Source organism: Schistocerca cancellata, chromosome 5, assembly GCF_023864275.1.
Source record: "Schistocerca cancellata isolate TAMUIC-IGC-003103 chromosome 5, iqSchCanc2.1, whole genome shotgun sequence".
Classification (NCBI taxonomy): domain Eukaryota; kingdom Metazoa; phylum Arthropoda; class Insecta; order Orthoptera; family Acrididae; genus Schistocerca; species Schistocerca cancellata.
In genome coordinates this window covers 75,612,751-75,634,930 of record NC_064630.1, presented here as the reverse complement: position 1 = coordinate 75,634,930, position 22,180 = coordinate 75,612,751, and the positions used below count along the sequence as shown (strand labels likewise).

Here is a 22,180-nt window from a genome sequence, read left to right as displayed (position 1 = left end):
TGACCATTTAATGCGCAAATTGGACAGGATTTGGCACGATATCCCTCAAGAGGACATCCAACAACTCTGTCAATCAGTACCAAGCCGAATAACTGTTTGCCTACGGGGCCAGAACTGGACCAGTACGTTGTTGGCTTGCTCACTTTAGAAGTTCTTTCTCTTAATAAATCTTCCAATTTTTTTGAAATTGTAACCATTTGTTTTTCAGTACGTGTGCATCACATCCACCAGTTTCCTTCACATTTGGATAACTCTTTAGTGGTGCGTCGTCTCTCTCTCTCTCTCTCTCTCTCTCTCTCTCTCTCTCTCTCTCTGTTTCTCTTTCCCTCAGAGTGTATCTCTTAATGAGCAGATTATGGTAGCAATTTAAATTTGGTCAATAATGATAAAATACCGAACATTAAATTTTTGTTGCACTTGGGAGTTGTTAGATAGACACCTTGCTATTGAGACTGAGTGCTCATTTTAATTGTTTGATAAGAAAGGGAAAAAATTGATTTTGTGGATATTGGCGGAGGGTCCGTGTGGCTGAACAACGCTTTTGTATATACGAAGGGTGTAGCGCCAGCGAAGTAGAGAGACTTGCAGAGGACTGATGGTTAGTGCAGGGATTTGGAGTTGGCCCTAAACGTATATGTAGCATATGGAACGTAAATGTTCGCTTGCGCTATCTACTATAAATCACCGAAAACTGCAACAGTTGTAAAACATCTAAGAGTAACTGTTCGCAGTAGCCAAAAATGCAATGACCAAATACGACCAGTTACAGGAAAATCAGAGACTAAGAGTCACTGGAAAATGTTAAGGAAATGTAATTCGTCCATGAAACATGTGGCTTACAAAACACTTGTTTCTTAAGAATCTACATCTACATGGTTACTCTGCAATTCACACTTCAGTGCCTGGCAGAGGGTTCATCGAACCATTTTCATACTACATCTCTACCATTCCACTTTCGAATTGCGCGTGGGGAAAAAGGAACACCTAAATCTTTCCGTTCGAGCTCTGATTTCTCTTATTTTATTATGATGATCATTTCTCCCTATGTAGGTGGGTGTTAACAAAATGTTTTCGCGTTCGGAAGAGAAAGTTGGTGATTGAAATTTCGTAAATAGATCTTGCCGCAAAGAAAACCGCCTGCAACCTTAGCTTGTCTAATTAATACTAGGTGCGATCAAACGGTTCCCGTTCAAAAACCGCACAGTCCAGAATCGGTAGGTCAGTTAGGCAATAGCGACATGAGTAATGAGATAACGATCGCACCAGTTTGAAAATACCCTTTTGGGACACCGTGTCCTGCTGCATGAAGAAGTTCGTAATTCTCTGCTGCACATCTTCGTCCGACAAGAATCGTTGACATTTCGAGGCCCTTTTTAAGAGCCAGAGGCGTGATAATCGCATGGGAGAAATCTGGACATGAGGGGGGGGGGGGGGGGGGGGGGCTAGTCGAGTGTGTAAGGTACCTCTCATTTTCAAACCACATTTTATTTCCTTATTTTCTAGATTTATGTTTTATATCGCGTCTGCAGAGATCAGTACCATTCAGTAAGCTCAGGCATACAGCAGAACGCAAGCATGCAGTAAAATTTCAGCACCAAGACCATCTGGCGTTGCCAGTAGACGGTGGGCGAGGCGCTGTGGCTAGCTGTGAGACAGTTACATCAGCGCACGCTACGTATGGAAACAAAGGTCATTCTGGCGCGAAGCAACTGGTTTTGTGTAATAAATATTTATTAATAAAAGACACTTTTTCCACTATAGATACTAGGAGAAGCAGTCTGGTCATAAACACTTTGTTACACCAATATTACGACACAAGAAACCAGTCGCTTCGGTAAACAAATGAAGACTGTTTTAGATAATGAAGTTGTATGAACAGCTACGAAATAGATCTAGACTCGCGCCATAGTCATCAATCGCTTATAGGGTGCCTTCCGAACCGGTTCTGTTGTAAGACCATGCTCTCAAGAAATTGCTAGTTTTGAGTTAATAAGTGATACTGTTTCATTATTATCAGCTTACGGCGTTATCGTAAATAAACACATCGTAAGGGTATCCACGAACATTATTTCAAGTAATATAGCTTCCCACATCATTACTTAGTACTACACGATCTAGAACTGCATTTTCCAGAGAAGCCGAAGGTGCTGATACTGCTTCTCCGAGGGACATCCAACTACATCTACATCTACATGAATACTCTTCAAACCACATTTAAGTGCCTGGCAGAGGGTTCATCGAACCACCTTCAGCCGCGTGGGATTAGTCGAGCGGTCTAGGGCGCTGCAGTCATGGGCTGTGCGGCTAGTCCCGGCGGAGGTTCGAGTCCTCCCTCGGGCATGGATGTGTGTGCTTGTCCTTAGGATCATTTAGGTTAAGTAGTGTGTAAGCTTAGGGACTGATGACCTTAGCAGTTAAGTCCCTTAAAATCTCACACACATTTGAATATTTGAACCACCTTCACAATTCTCTATTATTCCAATCTCGTATAGCGCGCGGAAAGAATGAACACCTGTATCTTCCCGTACGAGCTCTGATTTCCCTTATTTTATCTTGGTGATCGTTCCTCCCTATGTAGGTCGGTGTCAACAAAATATTTTCGCATTTGGAGGAGAAATTTAGTGATTGGAATTTCGTGAGAAGATTCCGTCGCAACGAAAAACGCCTTTCTTTTAATGATGTCCAGCCCAAATCCTGTATCAGTTCTGTGACACTCTCTCCCATATTTCTCGATAATACAAAACGTGCTGCCTTTCTTTGAACTTTTTCTCCGTCAGTCCTATCTGGTAAGGATCCCACACCTTTCTTTTAATGATGTCCAGCCCAAATCCTGTATCAGTTCTGTGACACTCTCTCCCATATTTCTCGATAATACAAAACGTGCTGCCTTTCTTTGAACTTTTTCTCCGTCAGTCCTATCTGGTAAAGAGGACGGACAAGCGTAGTGTAGGCAGTCTCCTTAGTAGAGCCTACGAGAGCCTTACGGCAAAACGGGTAGAAAGAAATTCTGCTCGACGACGCACTAAGATAATACGAAGACAGGTTGTCTTAATCTCTGTAGATCTCGGATGGAAAAGCACGGCCAGTCATCCTGTACGCCTCTTAGGCCATCTTCTACAGACTCAATAACAAAATGAGATGCTTCATAAGGTTTGCTGAAACAGGGGGGGGGGGGGGGGAAATCTCACAAGTGTCTCTCACATGAGTCGACGCAACGTCTGCGTTACAACATTTGCGATATAGGGACGTCCGTTTATCCTTCGGCAGCCAAGAGAAGAATGATAGTACGTTGGTCCTGTTTGAATGCTTTTGGTAATAACGTCGCCATAGTTTACGCTGTTGCATTTATCGCACGCACGTCGGGAAGACACGAATGCCACACTAATACGTTGCTTACCTGCCGGCGACACTGAGAAACCGACGAACTGCAGGAACTGATTCCTGACTGGAATGGAGGGAAAAAAGGTCCTACGAACATGTGTCTGGAAGTGCATCGATGCCTCGGTAGATGGCGCTGATCAATGAAAGTTCCTCTGACCACGTGGTGTGTGATCCTTAAGTGTCGCAGTCTGTGTGCGTGACGCAGTGTACTGTAAGCAGCAGAATGGATGGAAAAAAGCCGAGATGGTGTCTGTGTACGGACAAGCAGACGGAAGTGGTCGAGAGGCAGCACGGCTATACCAAAACGAGTACCCTCACAGACACCAACCACATCACACAATATTCCAAGCCCTTTTTTGGCATTTGTGTGATCACGGGTTCTTACAGACAGACGAACGTGCAGGAAGGTGGCGGATTGTGCGTACACCAGATTTGGAGGACCTGGTTCTACACTCCTGGAAATGGAAAAAAGAACACATTGACACCGGTGTGTCAGACCCACCATACTTGCTCCGGACACTGCGAGAGGGCTGTACAAGCAATGATCACACGCACGGCACAGCGGACACACCAAGAACCGCGGTGTTGGCCGTCGAATGGCGCTAGCTGCGCAGCATTTGTGCACCGCCGCCGTCAGTGTCAGCCAGTTTGCCGTGGCATACGGAGCTCCATCGCAGTCTTTAACACTGGTAGCATGCCGCGACAGCGTGGACGTGAACCGTATGTGCAGTTGACGGACTTTGAGCGAGGGCGTATAGTGGGCATGCGGGAGGCCGGGTGGACGTACCGCCGAATTGCTCAACACGTGGGGCGTGAGGTCTCCACAGTACATCGATGTTGTCGCCAGTGGTCGGCGGAAGGTGCACGTGCCCGTCGACCTGGGACCGGACCGCAGCGACGCACGGATGCACGCCAAGACCGTAGGATCCTACGCAGTGCCGTAGGGGACCGCACCGCCACTTCCCAGCAAATTAGGGACACTGTTGCTCCCGGGGTATCGGCGAGGACCATTCGCAACCGTCTCCATGAACCTGGGCTACGGTCCCGCACACCGTTAGGCCGTCTTCCGCTCACGCCCCAACATCGTGCAGCCCGCCTCCAGTAGTGTCGCGACAGGCGTGAATGGAGGGACGAATGGAGACGTGTCGTCTTCAGCGATGAGAGTCGCTTCTGCCTTGGTGCCAATGATGGTCGTATGCGTGTTTGGCGCCGTGCAGGTGAGCGCCACAATCAGGACTGCATACGACCGAGGCACACAGGGCCAACACTCTGCATTATGGTGTGGGGAGCGATCTCCTACACTGGCCGTACACCACTGGTGATCGTCGAGGGGACACTGAATAGTGCACGGTACATCCAAACCGTCATCGAACCCATCGTTCTACCATTCCTAGACCGGCAAGGGAACTTGCTGTTCCAACAGGACAATGCACGTCCGCATGTATCCCGTGCCACCCAACGTGCTCTAGAAGGTGTAAGTCAACTACCCTGGCCAGCAAGATCTCCGGATCTGTCCCCCATTGAGCATGTTTGGGACTGGATGAAGCGTCGTCTCACGCGGTCTGCACGTCCAGCACGAACGCTGGTCCAACTGAGGCGCCAGGTGGAAATGGCATGGCAAGCCGTTCCACAGGACTACATCCAGCATCTCTACGATCGTCTCCATGGGAGAATAGCAGCCTGCATTGCTGCGAAAGGTGGATATACACTGTACTAGTGCCGACATTGTGCATGCTCTGTTGCCTGTGTCTATGTGCCTGTGGTTCTGTCAGTGTGATCATGTGATGTATCTGACCCCAGGAATGTGTCAATAAAGTTTCCCCTTCCTGGGACAATGAATTCACGGTGTTCTTATTTCAATTTCCAGGAGTGTATATGGTACTGAGACGAACCTTAGTACAACCTCCAGGCAATTGGCCCCCCAGCATGGTGTAAGCCAAAGTACAATTCGTGTATACTGCATCTCGGCCTGTTCCCGACACGAATACCGGACCATTCTGCTGCTTACAGTACGCTATGTCAATGACACAGCCTGCAACACACAAGGAACACAGCGCAAGTGGTTGGAGGAACTGTCATTCGTCAGCGCCATCTACCGCGGCAACGATGCATTTCCGGCCACATGTTCGTAGGACCTTTTTTCCTCCATTTCCAGTCAAGAATCCGTGCCTGCAGTTTCTCGGTTTTATTAACGTTCACTCTGCATACCGGCAACGGAGTCGCGCTACGTTGTATATACGCTGCAGCAACGCCCTCAGACGGAAACTTTTTGACTTCCCCTTATAGGAGGGATAGAGAAGATCCTCTACTACATCTACATCTACATTTATACTCCGCAAGCCACCCAACGGTGTGTGGTGGAGGGCACTTTACGTGCCAATGTCATTACCTCCCTTTCCTGTTCCACTCGCGTATGGTTCGCGGGAAGAACGACTGTCTGAAAGCCTCTGTGCGCGCTCTAATCTCTCTAATTTTACATTCGTGATCTCCTCGGGAGGTATAAGTAGGGGGAAGCAATATATTCGATACCTCATCCAGAAACGCACCCTCTCGAAACCTGGCGAGCAAGCTACACCGCGATGCAGAGCGCCTCTCTTGCAGAGTCTGCCACTCAAGTTTGTTAAACATCTCCGTAACGCTATCACGGTTACCAAATAACCCTGTGACGAAACGCGCCGCTCTTCTTTGGATCTTCTCTATCTCCTCCGTCAACCTGACCTGGTACGGATCCCACACTGATGAGCAATACTCAAGTATAGGTCGAACGAGTGTTTTGTAAGCCACCTCCTTTGTTGATGGACTACATTTTCTAAGGACTCTCCCAATGAATCTCAACCTGGCACCCGCCTTACCAACAATTAATTTTATATGATCAGTCCACTTCAAATCGTTCCGCACGCATACTCCCAGATATTTTACAGAAGTAACTGCTACCAGTGTTTGTTCCGCTATCATATAATCATACAATAAAAGATCCTTCTTTCTATGTATTCGCAATACATTACATTTGTCTATGTTAAGGGTCAGTTGCCACTCCCTGCACCAAGTGCCTATCCGCTGCAGATCTTCCTGCATTTCGCTACAATTTTCTAATGCTGCAACTTCTCTGTATACTACATCATCCGCGAAAAGCCGCATGGAACTTCCGACACTATCTACTAGGTCATTTATATATATTGTGAAAAGCAATGGTCCCATAACACTCCCCTGTGGCACGCCAGAGGTAACTTTAATGTCTGTAGACGTCTCTCCGTTGATAACAACATGCTGTGTTCTGTCTGCTAAAAACTCTTCAATCCAGCCACACAGCTGGTCTGATATTCCATAGGCTCTTACTTTGTTTATCAGGCGACAGTGCGGAACTGTATCGAACGCCTTCCGGAAGTCAAGAAAAATAGCATCTACCTGGGAGCCTGTATCTAATATTTTCTGGGTCTCATGAACAAATAAAGCGAGTTGGGTCTCACACGATCGCTGTTTCCGGAATCCATGTTGATTCCTACATAGTAGATTCTGAGTTTCCAAAAACGACATGATACTCGAGCAAAACACATGTTCTAAAATTCTACAACAGATCGACGTCAGAGATATAGGTCTATAGTTTTGCGCATCTGCTTGGGACTACTGGGACTGGGACTACCTGTGCTCTTTTCCAATCATTTGGAACCTTCTGTTCCTCTAGAGACTTGCGGTACACGGCTGTTAGAAGGGGGGCAAGTTCTTTCTCCTACAAGGACTGTTGCATTTCTTCACAGGATCATTTGGCAAGCACTAGAGCGTTACTAGAATGCTGAACAAACTCAGGTGGCAGGCGCTACAAGAAAGGTGGTGTGCGTCCAGGGGCGATGGCAACGGAGGGGTGCTGGGGGGGGGGGGGTGGAGTGGGGGGCTATGGAGGCGATAGCCCCTCCCCCCAATGGAGTATCATATTACACTGGATAAAACGACTTCAGAAATCAGCGATATATTACTTCAACAGAGTCATTTTTTGTATAATCGTGTAGCTATATTGGTTGCACTGTCTTTCAAACACATTTAAAAAAAAGAATAAGTCCGGCAAATACACTACTGGTCATTGAAATTGCTACACCACGAAGATGACGTGCTGCAGACGCGAAATTTAACCGACAGGAAGGAGATGCTGTGATATGCAAATGATTAGCTTTTCAGAGCATTCAGACTAGGTTGGCGCCAGTGGCGGCACCTACAACGTGCTGACGTGAGGAAAGTTTCCAACCGATATCTCATACACAAACACCAGTTCACCGGCGTTGCCTGGTGAAACGTTGTTGTGATACCTCGTGTAAGGAGGAGAAAAGCGTACCATCACGTTTCCCACTTCGGTAAAGGTCGGATTGTAGCCATTCGCGATTGCGGTTTATCGTATCGCGACATTGCTGCTCGCGTTGGTCGAGATCCAATGACTGTTAGCAGAATATCGAATCGGTGGGTTCAGGAGGGTAATACGGAACGCCGTGCAGGATCCCAACGGCCTCGTATCACTAGCACTCGAGATGACAGGCATCTTATCCGCATGGCTGTAACGGATCGTACAGCCACGTCTCGATCCCTGAGTCAACAGATGGGGTCGTTTGCAAGACAACAACCATCAGCACGAACAGTTCGAAGATGCTTGCAGCAGCACGGACTATCAGCTCGGAGACCGTGGCTGCGGTTACCCTTGACGCTGCATCACAGACAGGAGCGCCTGCGATGGTGTACTCAACGACGAACCAGGGTGCACGAATGGCAAAACGTCATTTTTTCGGATGAATCCAGGTTCTGTTTACAGCATCGTGACGGTCGCATCCGTGTTTGGCGACATCGCGGTGAAAGCACATTGGAAGCATGTATTCGTCATTGCTATTGTGGCATATCACAACGCCGTGATGGTATAGAGTGCCATTGGTTACACATCTCGGTCACCTCTTCTTCGCATTGACGGCACTTTGAACAGTGGACGTTACATTTCAGATGTGTTACGACCCGTGGCTCTACCCTTCATTCGATCCCTGTGAAACCGTACATTTCAGCAGGATAATGGACGACCGCATGTTGCGGGTCCTGTACGGGCCTTTCTGAATGCAGAAAATGTTCAACTGCTGCCCTGGCCAGCACACTCTCCAGATCTCTCACCAATTGAAAACGTCTGGTCAATGGTGGCCGAGCAACTGGCTCGTCACAATACGCCAGTCACAACTCTTGATGAACTGTGGTATGGTGTTGAAGCTGCATGGGCAGCTGTGCCTGTACACGCCATCTGTTTGACTCAATGCCCAGGCGTATCAAGGCCGTTATTACGACCAGAGGTGGTTGTTCTGGGTACTGATTTCTCAGGATCTATGCACCCAAATTGCACGAAAATGTAATCACGTGTCAGTTCTAGTATAATATATTTGTCCAATGAATACCCGTTTATCATCTGCATGTCTTCTTGGTATAACAATTTTAATGGCCATTAGTGTAGCTTACTATCTAAACCAATAAATATCATCTAACTTAAAATGGGCGTCTTGTTATTTATTAACATACACTGGATGTATGTTAATGTACGAGTACCACTTACAATATTCAAGAAAGCTAAATATGCCGGGTATGCCTACCAACACTTAAATTGCTGACCCCAGACGAAAACTTCGAAATCGCCGGACATCTGGGTCAAATCTTATTATTTTCCCCGGCACACACATTCTGTAGACAGGTTTTTACCCTGAACTCCAAAACAGTTACCAAAAATTACTTTAAGCAACACCAAATTTTACCAGTTTGTCGGTGGAGGACACCAACTCTCCTTTTGTTAAGCTATATTCCATTCCTCGAGCGTACGTGCCAAATAAAGTGGCGCAACATATTACTTCCTCTCACATACGTGTGACGAAATGACCACGACGAGACAATCTGAGAAAGTATAGCTCATACCGAGGGTTGCATAGAGTCGTTTCTTCCACACACTATGCGCAAATTGAAGAGGGAAGGGGGAAAAGAAAGTGGTAGAAGAAAACACCCTCCGCCACACCAGGGTTGCCAGGTATCCCGATTTTGGCAGATTGTCCAGATTTTCCTGCGGAACATCCGACTCGATTACACGGTGTTACGATAATTAAAATCTGATTATACCAAAACGAATAGTGTTTCACACAATACAGACCTATTCTGTTAATTATAGGAGTGATTGCATTTAAGAGACAGTCTTGTAAACTTAACTGAAATTAAAAATTGAGCTTTTACTCTGAACAGGATTAGGTTGGCGAACCTCCACTCAACAGCCATTACTTCATATTTACACTTAGTATCGAGTCAGAAATTGTTGGTGTACATTTTAAATTTAGCGAAGCATTAAAAAGAAACATGTTCGCTCTCAAGCATCCGAAACTGACTAAGTGCTAGTGCCGAAAAACAAGGAAGAGTTACAATTTAAAATCAATTTTAATAACGAAAAGTGTAAGATTTCATCGCGGTTGAACAAAGATACAGATGACTGTAATGGTCTTCTTATTTTATTGTCTTCCGCGCGGATGAAAATATAGTTAAAAAGGTCCCATTACAAGCTAATTTAATTTACGTACTTTTACCGGTAGGAAAGAAGGGGCAATTCTACTACAGAGGTTGAAAAGCAAACAGAAATATCAATAAGCTAAAATGCGGTGGTTTTCTTCAATTCCAGCTTTCTTAGACTGCGTCACCCATATAGTTGAAACACATTAAGGACTGAAAATAGAATAAACCAGTAAATGCAGCCTATACAAATATCTGAATGTTAGATTTGTGAGTATTAATTCTAGCCTGAGAGATGCCAGTTTCCAATAACTTATCGCTTTGTTCAGTTCATAAGTATCAGGTTCTTAAAGAATCGTGACTTTGTTGGGTCAAGAGGAATATTTGATACTAGTCGTCGACTGAACGGTAACATAATGTTAATGGCTGCTCTGCCGTCACCTTTTGGTGCATATTTTCGCAGTTTTGTTGGGGGTCAAGAGTAATATTCGATACTAGTCGACGGCTTTGACCAATGATATAATGTTAATGATTCCTATGATGTCACTTTTTGGTGCATACACTCCTGGAAATTGAAATAAGAACACCGTGAATTCATTGTCCCAGGAAGGGGAAACTTTATTGACACATTCCTGGGGTCAGATACATCACATGATCACACTGACAGAACCACAGGCACATAGACACAGGCAACAGAGCATGCACAATGTCGGCACTAGTACAGAGCATATCCACCTTTCGCAGCAATGCAGGCTGCTATTCTCCCATGGAGACGATCGTAGAGATGCTGGATGTAGTCCTGTGGAACGGCTTGCCATGCCATTTCCACCTGGCGCCTCAGTTGGACCAGCGTTCGTGCTGGACGTGCAGACCGCGTGAGACGACGCTTCATCCAGTCCCAAACAAGCTCAATGGTGGACATGTCCGGAGATCTTGCTGGCCAGGGTAGTTGACTTACACCTTCTAGAGCACGTTGGGTGGCACGGGATACATGCGGACGTGCATTGTCCTGTTGGAACAGCAAGTTCCCTTGGCACGTGCACCTTCCGCCGACCACTGGCGACAACATCGATGTACTGTGGAGACCTCACGCCCCACGTGTTGAGCAATTCGGCGGTACGTCCACCCGGCCTCCCGCATGCCCACTATACGCCCTCGCTCAAAGTCCGTCAACTGCACATACGGTTCACGTCCACGCTGTCGCGGCATGCTACCAGTGTTAAAGACTGCGATGGAGCTCCGTATGCCACGGCAAACTGGCTGACACTGACGGCGGCGGTGCACAAATGCTGCGCAGCTAGCGCCATTCGACGGCCAACACCGCGGTTCCTGGTGTGTCCGCTGTGCCGTGCGTGTGATCATTGCTTGTACAGCCCTCTCGCAGTGTCCGGAGCAAGTATGGTGGGTCTGACACACCGGTGTCAATGTGTTCTTTTTTCCATTTCCAGGAGTGTATTTTCGCAGTTTGGTTGTTAGTTTGCAAAGTGAACGATTGTGAAAGCAAAAATACTGGTTGTAATATCTTCAGCTTAACCCTTTTAAGATAATCGCCCCTGATACCTCATTGTATTGTCGCGTTATTTACATCGATTGTCGCATGTTTCCTATGTCACTGATCAAAGCCGGTAACTAGTGTCGAATATTCCTCCTTATCTGTTATTAGGGGGAAAAAACTGGAAACCCTGTGGCAAAGCCGTAAAGCTGCTTGCGGATTATAAATTTATCGGGTGGTTTTGATTAAACTGCAGCTACTTAAGGAGGTCCAGTATGGGTTGCAATTATTGCATGGCATCGAAACTTGTTATACATTCCAATGCGTTGATGTGGAGCCCATTTTCGCTGGAAAACAAATTAGTTCCAACTGTGGTCACCAGGTGCAGATCTGGCGCTGTACATTGTTTGTATGATGGTATGAGATCCACGCCATACTTTGACAAGCCATAACGTGTGAAGAGAGACCGTGCGCTGTTAGTGAAACTATTTTGTGTTGGACGGCAGCAATTACAGCGCTGCACTGAGAGAGTATCGTCGACTAAAATGTTTGAGAAGAGGCTCGACGTCATTAAATGGTTTCAACAGTATCATAACGAAATTCGAAAACACGGGCGAGCTTGGTGTGGCACCTGGCGAAAGAAGGCGCTCTACCACGGTGGAAGATACTGACGAGGTTGCTGATGATGCGACTGACCATCAGCAAGTGGCCCGGATAGTACTAGCGGTTATGCAGTGTCATGAGAATTGTCCATCCAGTAGCCAATAGTACGGAAAGTTTTGCGGTCTATTTTACACTGGTACATGTACAACATGATACTGGAGTGGGAACCGGAGGGGAGAAGAAGAAGAGGACGACCTGTGACCACCTGGCTTCAAAATGTACAGCACACAATGAGGAGAATGGGCACAGAGGAAGAGGACACGCAAGATCGAAACACCTGGAGAAATATTTTGAGAGTATAGTTTAAGAACGTTTATTGTTTGTATTGTATTTTCCAAGTAAATTATTATGTTGGAGATAAGCCTCTGTAATGAGGAAAACTCAAAAAAAAAAAAAAAAAAAAACATGTACAACATCCAGACGGTGCAGCAATTGGAACCTCATGATCTGCAGCAACGTTCTGAATTTGCTCTTCGGTTTTTGGCACAGAAGACATGTGACCGGACAATGTTCTATGGAGTAACGAGCAAATTTTACACTACAGGGTGCAATGAATACACAGAAATGCCGGATTTAGGGGTTCTGTTAAATATGCGGTTGTGTGGTGTGGATTCACAAGTACCTTTATTCTCGGTCCGTTCTTTGAAGAGAATACATCCAGAGGGCCTGTCAATGGACCGTGACGTCTGTACGTTATCGAGATCTCTTTGTACAGAATGTGTTTAATGCTTTGGAAGAGCGCAATCGTGGAAAAACCACTGTTCTTGTGCAACAAGGGGCAACACTCCATGCCACTCACCCAGTGAAACATCTGCTTAATGCAACTTTCCACGAGCATATTACCTCCAGATGTTTTCCAGATGCATGGACTGCAACATCACCCGATCTGATTCCACGTGGCTTTTCGCTCTAGGGATGCATAAAAGCACATGTTTACCAGGAACACGTTCGGTCTCTACCTGATCTAAAGGCTAATACACTGGAGCACGTTGCTCAGATTCCATTGGAATTGCTGCGATCAACTGCTGGTAACGTTGTTTTACGGATAGAGCATCTCATCAACATCTCCGGTCCTCAAATCGAACAAATTGTGTAAGCGGCCGCTAATCAACATTATGTCTTTCTCACTTTCATCTACATCTATTCAGACACTCCGCAAGAAACAGTACGGTGCTTGGCGGGGGGTATCGTGTACCAGTACCTGTCATTTCCTTCCATGTTCCATTCGCAAACAGAGCGAGGAAAAAACGACTGTCTAATATGTCTCCGTATGAGCCCTAATTTCTCGTATCTGATCTTTGCGTTCCTTACGCGCAGCGTATGTGGGCAGAAGTAGAATCGTTCGGCAGTCAGCTTCAAATGCCGGTTCTCTTAAGTTTTCTCGATAGTGTTTCTCGAAAAAAAATGTCGCTTTCTTTCAGGGATTCCCATTTGAGTTCCCGAAGCATCTCCGTAACACGTGTTATTCGAACTACCGGTAACAAATCTAGCAGCTCGCCTCTGAATTGCTTCGACGTCTTCCTTCAATCTGATCTGGTACGGATCCCAAACACTCGAGCAGTACTCAGGAATAGGTCGCATCAGCGTCCTGTGTGCAGTCTCCTTTACAAGTGAACCACTCTTTCCTAACAGAACGGAAGTCGACCACTTACCTTCTCTATCACAGTTTTCACATGCTCATTCCACCTCCTGATGGCTCGGATAGTATGCTGGTTTAACGTACGTTCAGATTGCCTATCTCGCCTCGACTGGTCAACTTGATCATACGATCTTGGCGTTCATACGAGCAGTGTTGCGACCCACTGCATCCTCCCACCACACGTCTAGTCATAGCAGTAGAACACAGAAACAAAATTCTGTGGTAATCAACACCATTTGCGTCCCAGAAGCGGAAAGTTTCTCGAATTCACAGTGCCAGAGTTGCACATGGTGGCCAAAATTGGAATTAATCACTGCACCTTCCCACCACACTTCCAGTCATAGCAGTAGAACTCAGAAACAGAATGCTGTGGTTATCAACACCATTTCCATCCCAGAAGCGGACAGTTTCTTGCATTCACACTGCCAGATTTGCACATGGTGGCCAAAATTGGAATTAATTTTCTTTCGACGTTAATCGGTTCTCCATTAACGCGCTAGAATAGCTATCAAGTTTCCCTGCCATATAATAACTGCAGACCACACTGGATCTCAGAGAGTAGTTGCACTTTAATTATAAACACCCGGTGGGTGTAAGATTTGTCAAGACCTCCTTTAGTGAGGGTGCTCTGGTTCTGGATCGGTTGTTGGAGTCCGAGCCAGGAGCGTTTTGTGGCGGCCACTGCCAACATCTACATCTTCATCTACATTTATACTCCGCAAGCCACCCAACGGTGTGTGGCGGGGGGCATTTTACGTGCCACTGTCATTACCTCCCTTTTCTGTTCCAGTCGCGTATGGTTCGCGGGAAGAACGACTGCCGGAAAGCCTCCGTGCGCGCTCGAATCTCTCTAATTTTACATTCGTGATCTCCTCGAAGGTATAAATAGGGGGAAGCAACATATTCGATACCTCATCCAGAAACGCACCCTCTCGTAATCTGGACAGCAAGGTACACCGCGATGCAGAGCGCCTCTCTTGCAGAGTCTGCCACTTGAGTTTGCTAAACATCTCCGTAACGCTATCACGCTTACTAAATAACCCTGTGACGAAACGCGCCGCTCTTCTTTGGATCTTCTCTATCTCCTCCGTCAACCCGATCTGGTACGCACCCCACACTGATGAGCAATACTCAAGTATAGGTCGAACGAGTGTTTTGTAAGCCACCTCCTTTGTTGACGGACTACATTTTCTAAGGTCTCTCCCAATGAATCTCAACCTGCTACCCACCTTACCAACAATTAATTTTATACGATCATTCCACTTCAAATCGTTCCGCACGCATACTCCCAGATATTTTACAGAAGTAACTGCTACCAGTGTTTCTTCCGCTATCATATAATCGTACAATAAAAGATCCTTCTTTCTATGTATTCGCAATACATTACATTTGTCTATGTTAAGGGTCAGATGCCACTGCTTGCACCAAGTGCCTATCCGCTGCAGATCTTCCTGCATTCGCGACCTAAAAGGACAACAGTATCCGTGTGTACAGTAGCCATTAAGAAGTTAATGTGCTGTAAGGACACGTGTAGCGTCAGCACAGCGAATGGAACACGCTGCCTCGTCCCACCACACTTCCGGTCATAGCCGTAGAGCACAGGAACAAAACGCCGTGGTTACAGACACCGTCCCCGCCCCAGAAGGGGAGAGTTTAATGGGGCCGCGGCGCTCACCTCTCCTGACGCCCCAGGTGCGCGTCTCGTAGAAGGGCCCCTGCGGCCGGCCGTCGAACTCCTCCCTGGTGAGCATCTCGCGGATGGCGCGGTAGCTGCACAGCACCACCTGCCGGTCCTTGCCGACGCGCACGCCCACCACGGGCCCGTAGCGCCGGCCCAGCTCCGCCGTCGCCTCGTACAGGTAGCCGGACTGCTTGCGCAGTTTGTTGACGGCGAGCGCGCTGCCCACGACCGGCCACCAGCTCGGACCTGCAACGCCGACAAGCCGCTCAGCTTTAGGAGAACTGGACCCAGAAAACGACGAAAACGTCATTTCTGAGTGTTTTGTAAGGCGTTCACTGGTATAATAGCAGCTCCTCTCTTTCAAATGACATACATACACTCCTCGAAATGGAAAAGAGAACACATTGACACCGGTGTGTCAGACCCACCATACTTGCTCCGGACACTGCGAGAGGGCTGTACAAGCAATTATCACACGCACGGCACAGCGGACACACCAGGAACCGCGGTGTTGGCCGTCGAATGGCGCTAGCTGCGCAGCATTTGTGCACCGCCGCCGTCAGTGTCAGCCAGTTTGCCGTGGCATACGGAGCTCCATCGCAGTCTTTAACATTGGTAGCATGCCGCGACAGCGTGGACGTGAACCGTATGTGCAGTTGACGGACTTTGAGCGAGGGCGTATAGTGGGCATGCGGGAGGCCGGGTGGACGTACCGCAGAAAGGCTCAACACGTGGGGCGTGAGGTCTCCACAGTACATCGATGTTGTCGCCAGTGGTCGGCGGAAGGTGCACGTGCCCGTCGACCTGCGACCGGACCGCAGCGACGCACGGATGCACGCCAAGAAAAAAATGGTTCAAATGCCTCTGAGCACTATGGGACTCAACTGCTTTTGTCATAAGTCCCCTAGAACTTAGAACTACTTAAACCTAACTAACCTAAGGACAGCACACAACACCCAGCCATCACGAGGCAGAGAAAATCCCTGACCCCGCCGGGAATCGAACCCGGGAACCCGAGCGTGGGAAGCGAGAACGCTACCGCACGACCACGAGATGCGGGCTGCACGCCAAGACCGTAGGATCCTACGCAGTGCCGTAGGGGACCGCACCGCCACTTCCCAGCAAATTAGGGACACTGTTGCTCCTGGGGTATCGGCGAGGACCATTCGCAACCGTCTCCATGAACCTGGGCTACGGTCCCGCACACCGTTAGGCCGTCTTCCGCTCACGCCCCAACATCGTGCAGCCCGCCTCCAGTGGTGTCGCGACAGGCGTGAATGGAGGGACGAATGGAGACGTGTCGTCTTCAGCGATGAGAGTCGCTTCTGCCTTGGTGCCAATGATGGTCGTATGCGTGTTTGGCGCCGTGCAGGTGAGCGCCACAATCAGGACTGCATACGACCGAGGCACACAGGGCCAACACCCGGCATCATGGTGTGGGGAGCGATCTCCTACACTGGCCGTACACCACTGGTGATCGTCGAGGGGACACTGAATAGTGCACGGTACATCCAAACCGTCATCGAACCCATCGTTCTACCATTCCTAGACCGGCAAGGGAACTTGCTGTTCCAACAGGACAATGCACGTCCGCATGTATCCCGTGCCACCCAACGTGCTCTAGAAGGTGTAAGTCAACTACCCTGGCCAGCAAGATCTCCGGATCTGTCCCCCATTGAGCATGTTTGGGACTGGAGGAAGCGTCGTCTCACGCGGTCTGCACGTCCAGCACGAACGCTGGTCCAACTGAGGCGCCAGGTGGAAATGGCATGGCAAGCCGTTCCACAGGACTACATCCAGCATCTCTACGATCGTCTCCATGGGAGAATAGCAGCCTGCATTGCTGCGAAAGGTGGATATACACTGTACTAGTGCCGACATTGTGCATGCTCTGTTGCCTGTGTCTATGTGCCTGTGGTTCTGTCAGTGTGATCATGTGATGTATCTGACCCCAGGAATGTGTCAATAAAGTTTCCCCTTCCTGGGACAATGAATTCACGGTGTTCTTATTTCAATTTCCAGGAGTGTATTTTGTACTAGCTGCTACCCGTGACGGCTCTCACATATCCGTAGTTTTGGAGTTAATGCATGAGCGTAAGGAAGATATTTTGTTGTGTACATAGTTCCGCATAATCAGCGCGTACACAACTTTCCCAGTAGAGCGCGCCCCGGTAAGCACAACACCGCAGGCTCAGCGCTTGTCCGTCTCCGCACTACGAGATGGCGCTGTCTTAGAGACGGACCAAATTCTGCTTCCGCCGATCCGCGTATTAATATGTAACGCAGCCAATGAGATTGCTGCTAACGTAGAACCTTTTCTCCTCGCCAATCACACTCGCGCAGTGATACCTGAACGCTCGAGGTATTATAACGAGTGTACAGACCTCCGATTAGTCAGTCTGCATCGGTCTGCATTTGTCTGCACCAGTCTGTATTAGTCTGTACCAGTCTATAGTCAAGTTTCAGTCTGCGCCTAATAAGATTATCATATTCCTGTACATAGCCATCAAGATAAATGTATAGACACTTTGTCAAGTATCAGAGATATGTGAGAATAAGATTAACGTACCAAGACCAAAGGAACTTCAGATTGTCAATTGTAAATAGCATCCAGAATCAAGTTAAGTAAGGTTTATGATTATTATTATTTTAATAAATGTGTGTGAAAATTAATCAAGTTCTGTTTAAAGTTGGTCACCGTCAAACTGCTACTCTAAGCGTGCAAGTGGCATTTCTATCGTCTGACCTAATGGCAGAAGATAAACACGCCACGATAAGACCACGAGACATATTGCTGACACTCGCCTACTTCGTTAGAGCGACAAGTCAAATAATTTGATGGTGTGTACCGAAGGTCTTACAGTACGCACACCACATATTTATTGTGCTTACAATAACGTCGGCTACCTTCATGTGTCTGCCTGTTTGGGTAAGCATAGGCCGTCATGTTCTCCAACCGCCCCCCCCCCCCCCCCCAAACCCAATTGATGTAAGAGATGCTCCATTCCCAACTTCACCACTTTCAGTCGATTTATTTTATTTTATATTTTAGTTTCTGATGTAGCTTACGTTCTTTCTCAGGGTTCATGCTACACATTAGAGCCAAAGGAAGTGGTACACCTGCCTAATATTGTGTATTGCCCCCGCGAGCACAGAGAAGTGCCGCAACAGTTCGTGGCGTGGACTTAGCTAACAAGTAGTGCTGGAGGGAATTGACAGTATGAATTCTGCAAAATGGTTCAAATGGCTCTCAGCACTATGGGACTTAACATCTGACGTTATCAGTCCCCTAGAACTTAGAACTACTTGCCGCTCGGGATTAGCCGAGCGGTCTCAGGCGCTGCAGTCATGGACCGTACGGCTGGTCCCGGCGGAGGTTCGAGTCCTCCCTTGGGCATGGGTGTGTGTGTTTGTCCTTACGATGATTTAGGTTAAGTAGTGTGTAAGCTTAGGGACTGATGACCTTAGCAGTTAAGTCCCATAAGATTTCACACACATTTGAACATTTTTTTTAACTTAGAACTACTTAAACCTAACTAACCTACGGCGGCCGGTGTGGCCGTGCGGTTCTAGGGTTCTAGACGCTTCAGTCTGGAACCGCGCTGCTGCTACGGTTGCAGGTTCGAATCCTGCCTCGGGCATGGATGTGTGTGATGTCCTTAGGTTAGTTAGGTTTAAGTAGTTCTAAGTTCTAGGGGACTGATGACCTCAGATGTTAAGTCCCATAGTGCTTGGAGCCATTTGAAACCTAACTAACCTAAGGACAGCACACACATCCATGCCCGACGCAGGATTCGAACCTGCGACCGTAGCAGCCGTGCGGTTCCAGACTGAAGCGTCTGTCACAACGGCCGGCTGAATCCTGCGAAGCTGTCCATAAATCCACAAGAGTACGAGGAGGCTGAGATCTCTTCTGAGCAGCACGTTGCAAGGCATCCCAGATATGCTCAATAATATTCATGTCTGGGGAGTCTGGTGGCCAGTGGAACTCAGAAGAGTGTCCCTGGAGCAATTCTGCAGCAACTCTGGACCTGTGGGGTGTCGCATTGTCCTTCTGCATTTGCCGAAGTCCGTCGGAATGAACAATGGGCATGAATGGATGAAGGTGATCAGACAGGATACTTACATACGTATCACCTGTCAGAGTGGTATGTAGTGGTAACAGGGGTCCCACATCACTCCAACTGCACACGCCTCACACCATTACAGAGCCTCCACCAGCTTGAGCAGTTCCCTGCTGACATGGAGGATCCATGGATTCTTGAGTTTGTCTCCATACCCGTACACGTCCATCCCCTCGATAGAATTTGAAAAGAGGCTCGTGCGACCAGACAACATTTTTCCAGTCTTCAACAGTCCATTGTCGGTGTTGACGGTCCCAGGCGAGGAGTAAAGCTTTGTGTAGTGCAGTCATGAAGGGAACACGAGTGGGCCTTCGGCTCCAAAAGCCCATATCGATGACGTTTCGTTGAGTGGTTCGCACGCTAACACTTATTGATGGTCCAGCATTTATCTGCAGCAATTTGCGGAAGGGTTGCACTTCTGCCACGCTGAACGACTCTCTTCAGTCGTCGATGGTCCCGTTCTTGCAAGATCTTTTATTGGCCGCAGCGATGTCGGAAATTTTATGTTTTACCGGATTCCTGATATTCACAGTACACTCGTGAAATGGTCGCTCAGGAAAATCCCCACTTAATCCCTATCTCGGAGATGCTGCGTCCCGTCGCTCGTGCGCCGACAATGACAGCACGTTCAAACTCACTTAAATCTTCATCACCTGCCATTGTTGCAGCAGTAATCGATCTAACAATTGCGCCAGACACTTGTTCTCTTATATAAACGTTGCCGAATACACGTGCCTATACCAGTTTCTTTGGCGCTTCAGTGTATTTTGTACTAGCTCCGCGACTACACTAGTAGTTTTGTTATGATGAGTTACTACGTGAGAGTAGCGAAGAATTTATTGTGCGTGCAAAACGTCAGCCACCTTCTCGTGTCTGCCTGTCTGGATAAGCAAAAGGCATGATGTGTCTCCCCCTTCCTTCCTCTGCCCCCTCCCCTTACACCCAACTGATGTAAAGATTGATATTCCATTCCCTACTTCACCACTTTGGGGCCGACTTATTTTATTCTATTCTTTACTTTTTAATACAGCTTACGTTCTATCTCAGGGTTCAAGTTATATCCATACCGGCGAACACTCATCTAACAAGACGTGACGTCATTTTGACGTCACTCACAATATCGACAACCACTGTGATTTCGTAATAACAAAGAATATGAACGTTCTTGCTCCTCGTTTCATACGCAGCAATTTAAGCTGACCTCTCAGGCTTCTGCCTAGCCACATACTCGGAAACCTTCACATATGCGGAAATGAACAGCGAAATATTTGTTAGAAGGAAAAATATGAATGTTATTGCTCCTCAAAATGGTTCAAATGGCTCTGAGCACTATGGGACTTAACATCTGAGGTCATCAGTCCCTTAGAACTTAGAACTACTTATACCTAACTAACCTAAGGACATCACATACTTCCATGCCCCAGGCAGGATTCGAACCTGCGACCGTAGCAGTCGCGTGGTTCCCGACTGAAGCGCCTAGAACCGCTCGGCCACCACGGCCGGCTATTGCTCCTCCTTTCAGTCACAGCTACTTAAGCCGTCCTCTTCAGTTCCTGTCTATCCACCCACCCAGAAATCGCCAAATATTTATTTTATCATTCGTTCTCTAATCAACTGGAAATGTAAATAACGTGGAACATTGAAGAACATACATAAATTAGATTCGTAAGAAAGTCACAGAAAGTGTTAACAACGCTAAGATGTAGTGAGATGTGAACCTACCTCCTTCGACTCTACCTTCCACATAGATAGTTGATATTACGTGTAACGTCAAAATGACGTCACGTTTGCAGAAAGTCTTGTGAGATGAGTGTTACCCCTCCATACCATATTTCATGGAAATCGGTTCATCGATTAGCTATTAAAACGTAACAGACATAGTTACTATTGGTTTTAATAGTATTAGTGTGGACTAAACATGTTGAAAATTATATATGATTCAAATGGCTCTGAGCACTATGGGACTTAACATCTGAGGTCATCAGTTCCCTAGAACTTAGAACTACTTAAACCTAACTAACCTAAGAACATCATACACATCCATGCCCGAGGCAGGATTCGAATCTGGGTCCGTAGCGGTCGCGCGGTTCCAGACTGAAGCGCCTAGAACAGCTCGGCCACTCCGGGCGGGAAAATTATATAAGTATTGCATTCATTAAGCTGAATCGTGTAACGTAGAACATGTCAATAACAGCATTTTCACAAATATGGTACGGTTCAGAAGTCGAAGAGTAAATAGTTTTTTCAAAGAGTAACTGTGCTTCCCTAATTAGCGTTATGTTTTTCAAATCAATAGACCTCTTGCACTACAGTCTTTCCGAAGTGACCTCAGCGCTCGAGGTATCGCCATTCCAATTTTCGTTAAAATCGATTCTGCGGTTTAGTTTTGGAAAGATAACAGACAAACACACTTTGGCATTTGTAATACTGGTGTGGATTCACCTTAGATCTAAGTACTTCTAATTTGTGTTCTAGAAATATACCGACACAGGTTTGTCACATGTTTCTTGAAAAACTCTGTTATTCGAACTTTGTAAGCAGCCTGGAAGGAATATGGATGGCAAACACACTATACTGATGACCGGTGGCTGTAATGTGCACATACCTGATCTGCCACGACGCGCTCAGCCATATGCTCCACACGCTCAGGTATGTGCTCCAATTTCAACAATAGCGTGTTTTCCTATAGATAATTACTGTGTACA

At 47.3% G+C, this 22,180-nt stretch overlaps 1 protein-coding gene across 1 annotated transcript in view; it reads right to left on the bottom strand.

Moving 5' to 3' along the window:
* The window catches only part of LOC126187946 (probable cytochrome P450 303a1), a 113,368-nt gene that overhangs the window by 68,967 nt on the left and 22,221 nt on the right, over positions 1–22,180 (bottom strand). Inside the window, exon 2 of the mRNA XM_049929321.1 lies at positions 15,346–15,597. Within this exon, the coding sequence (XP_049785278.1) occupies positions 15,346–15,597 (252 nt within the window). The remainder of the gene's footprint in view (positions 1–15,345; positions 15,598–22,180) is intronic.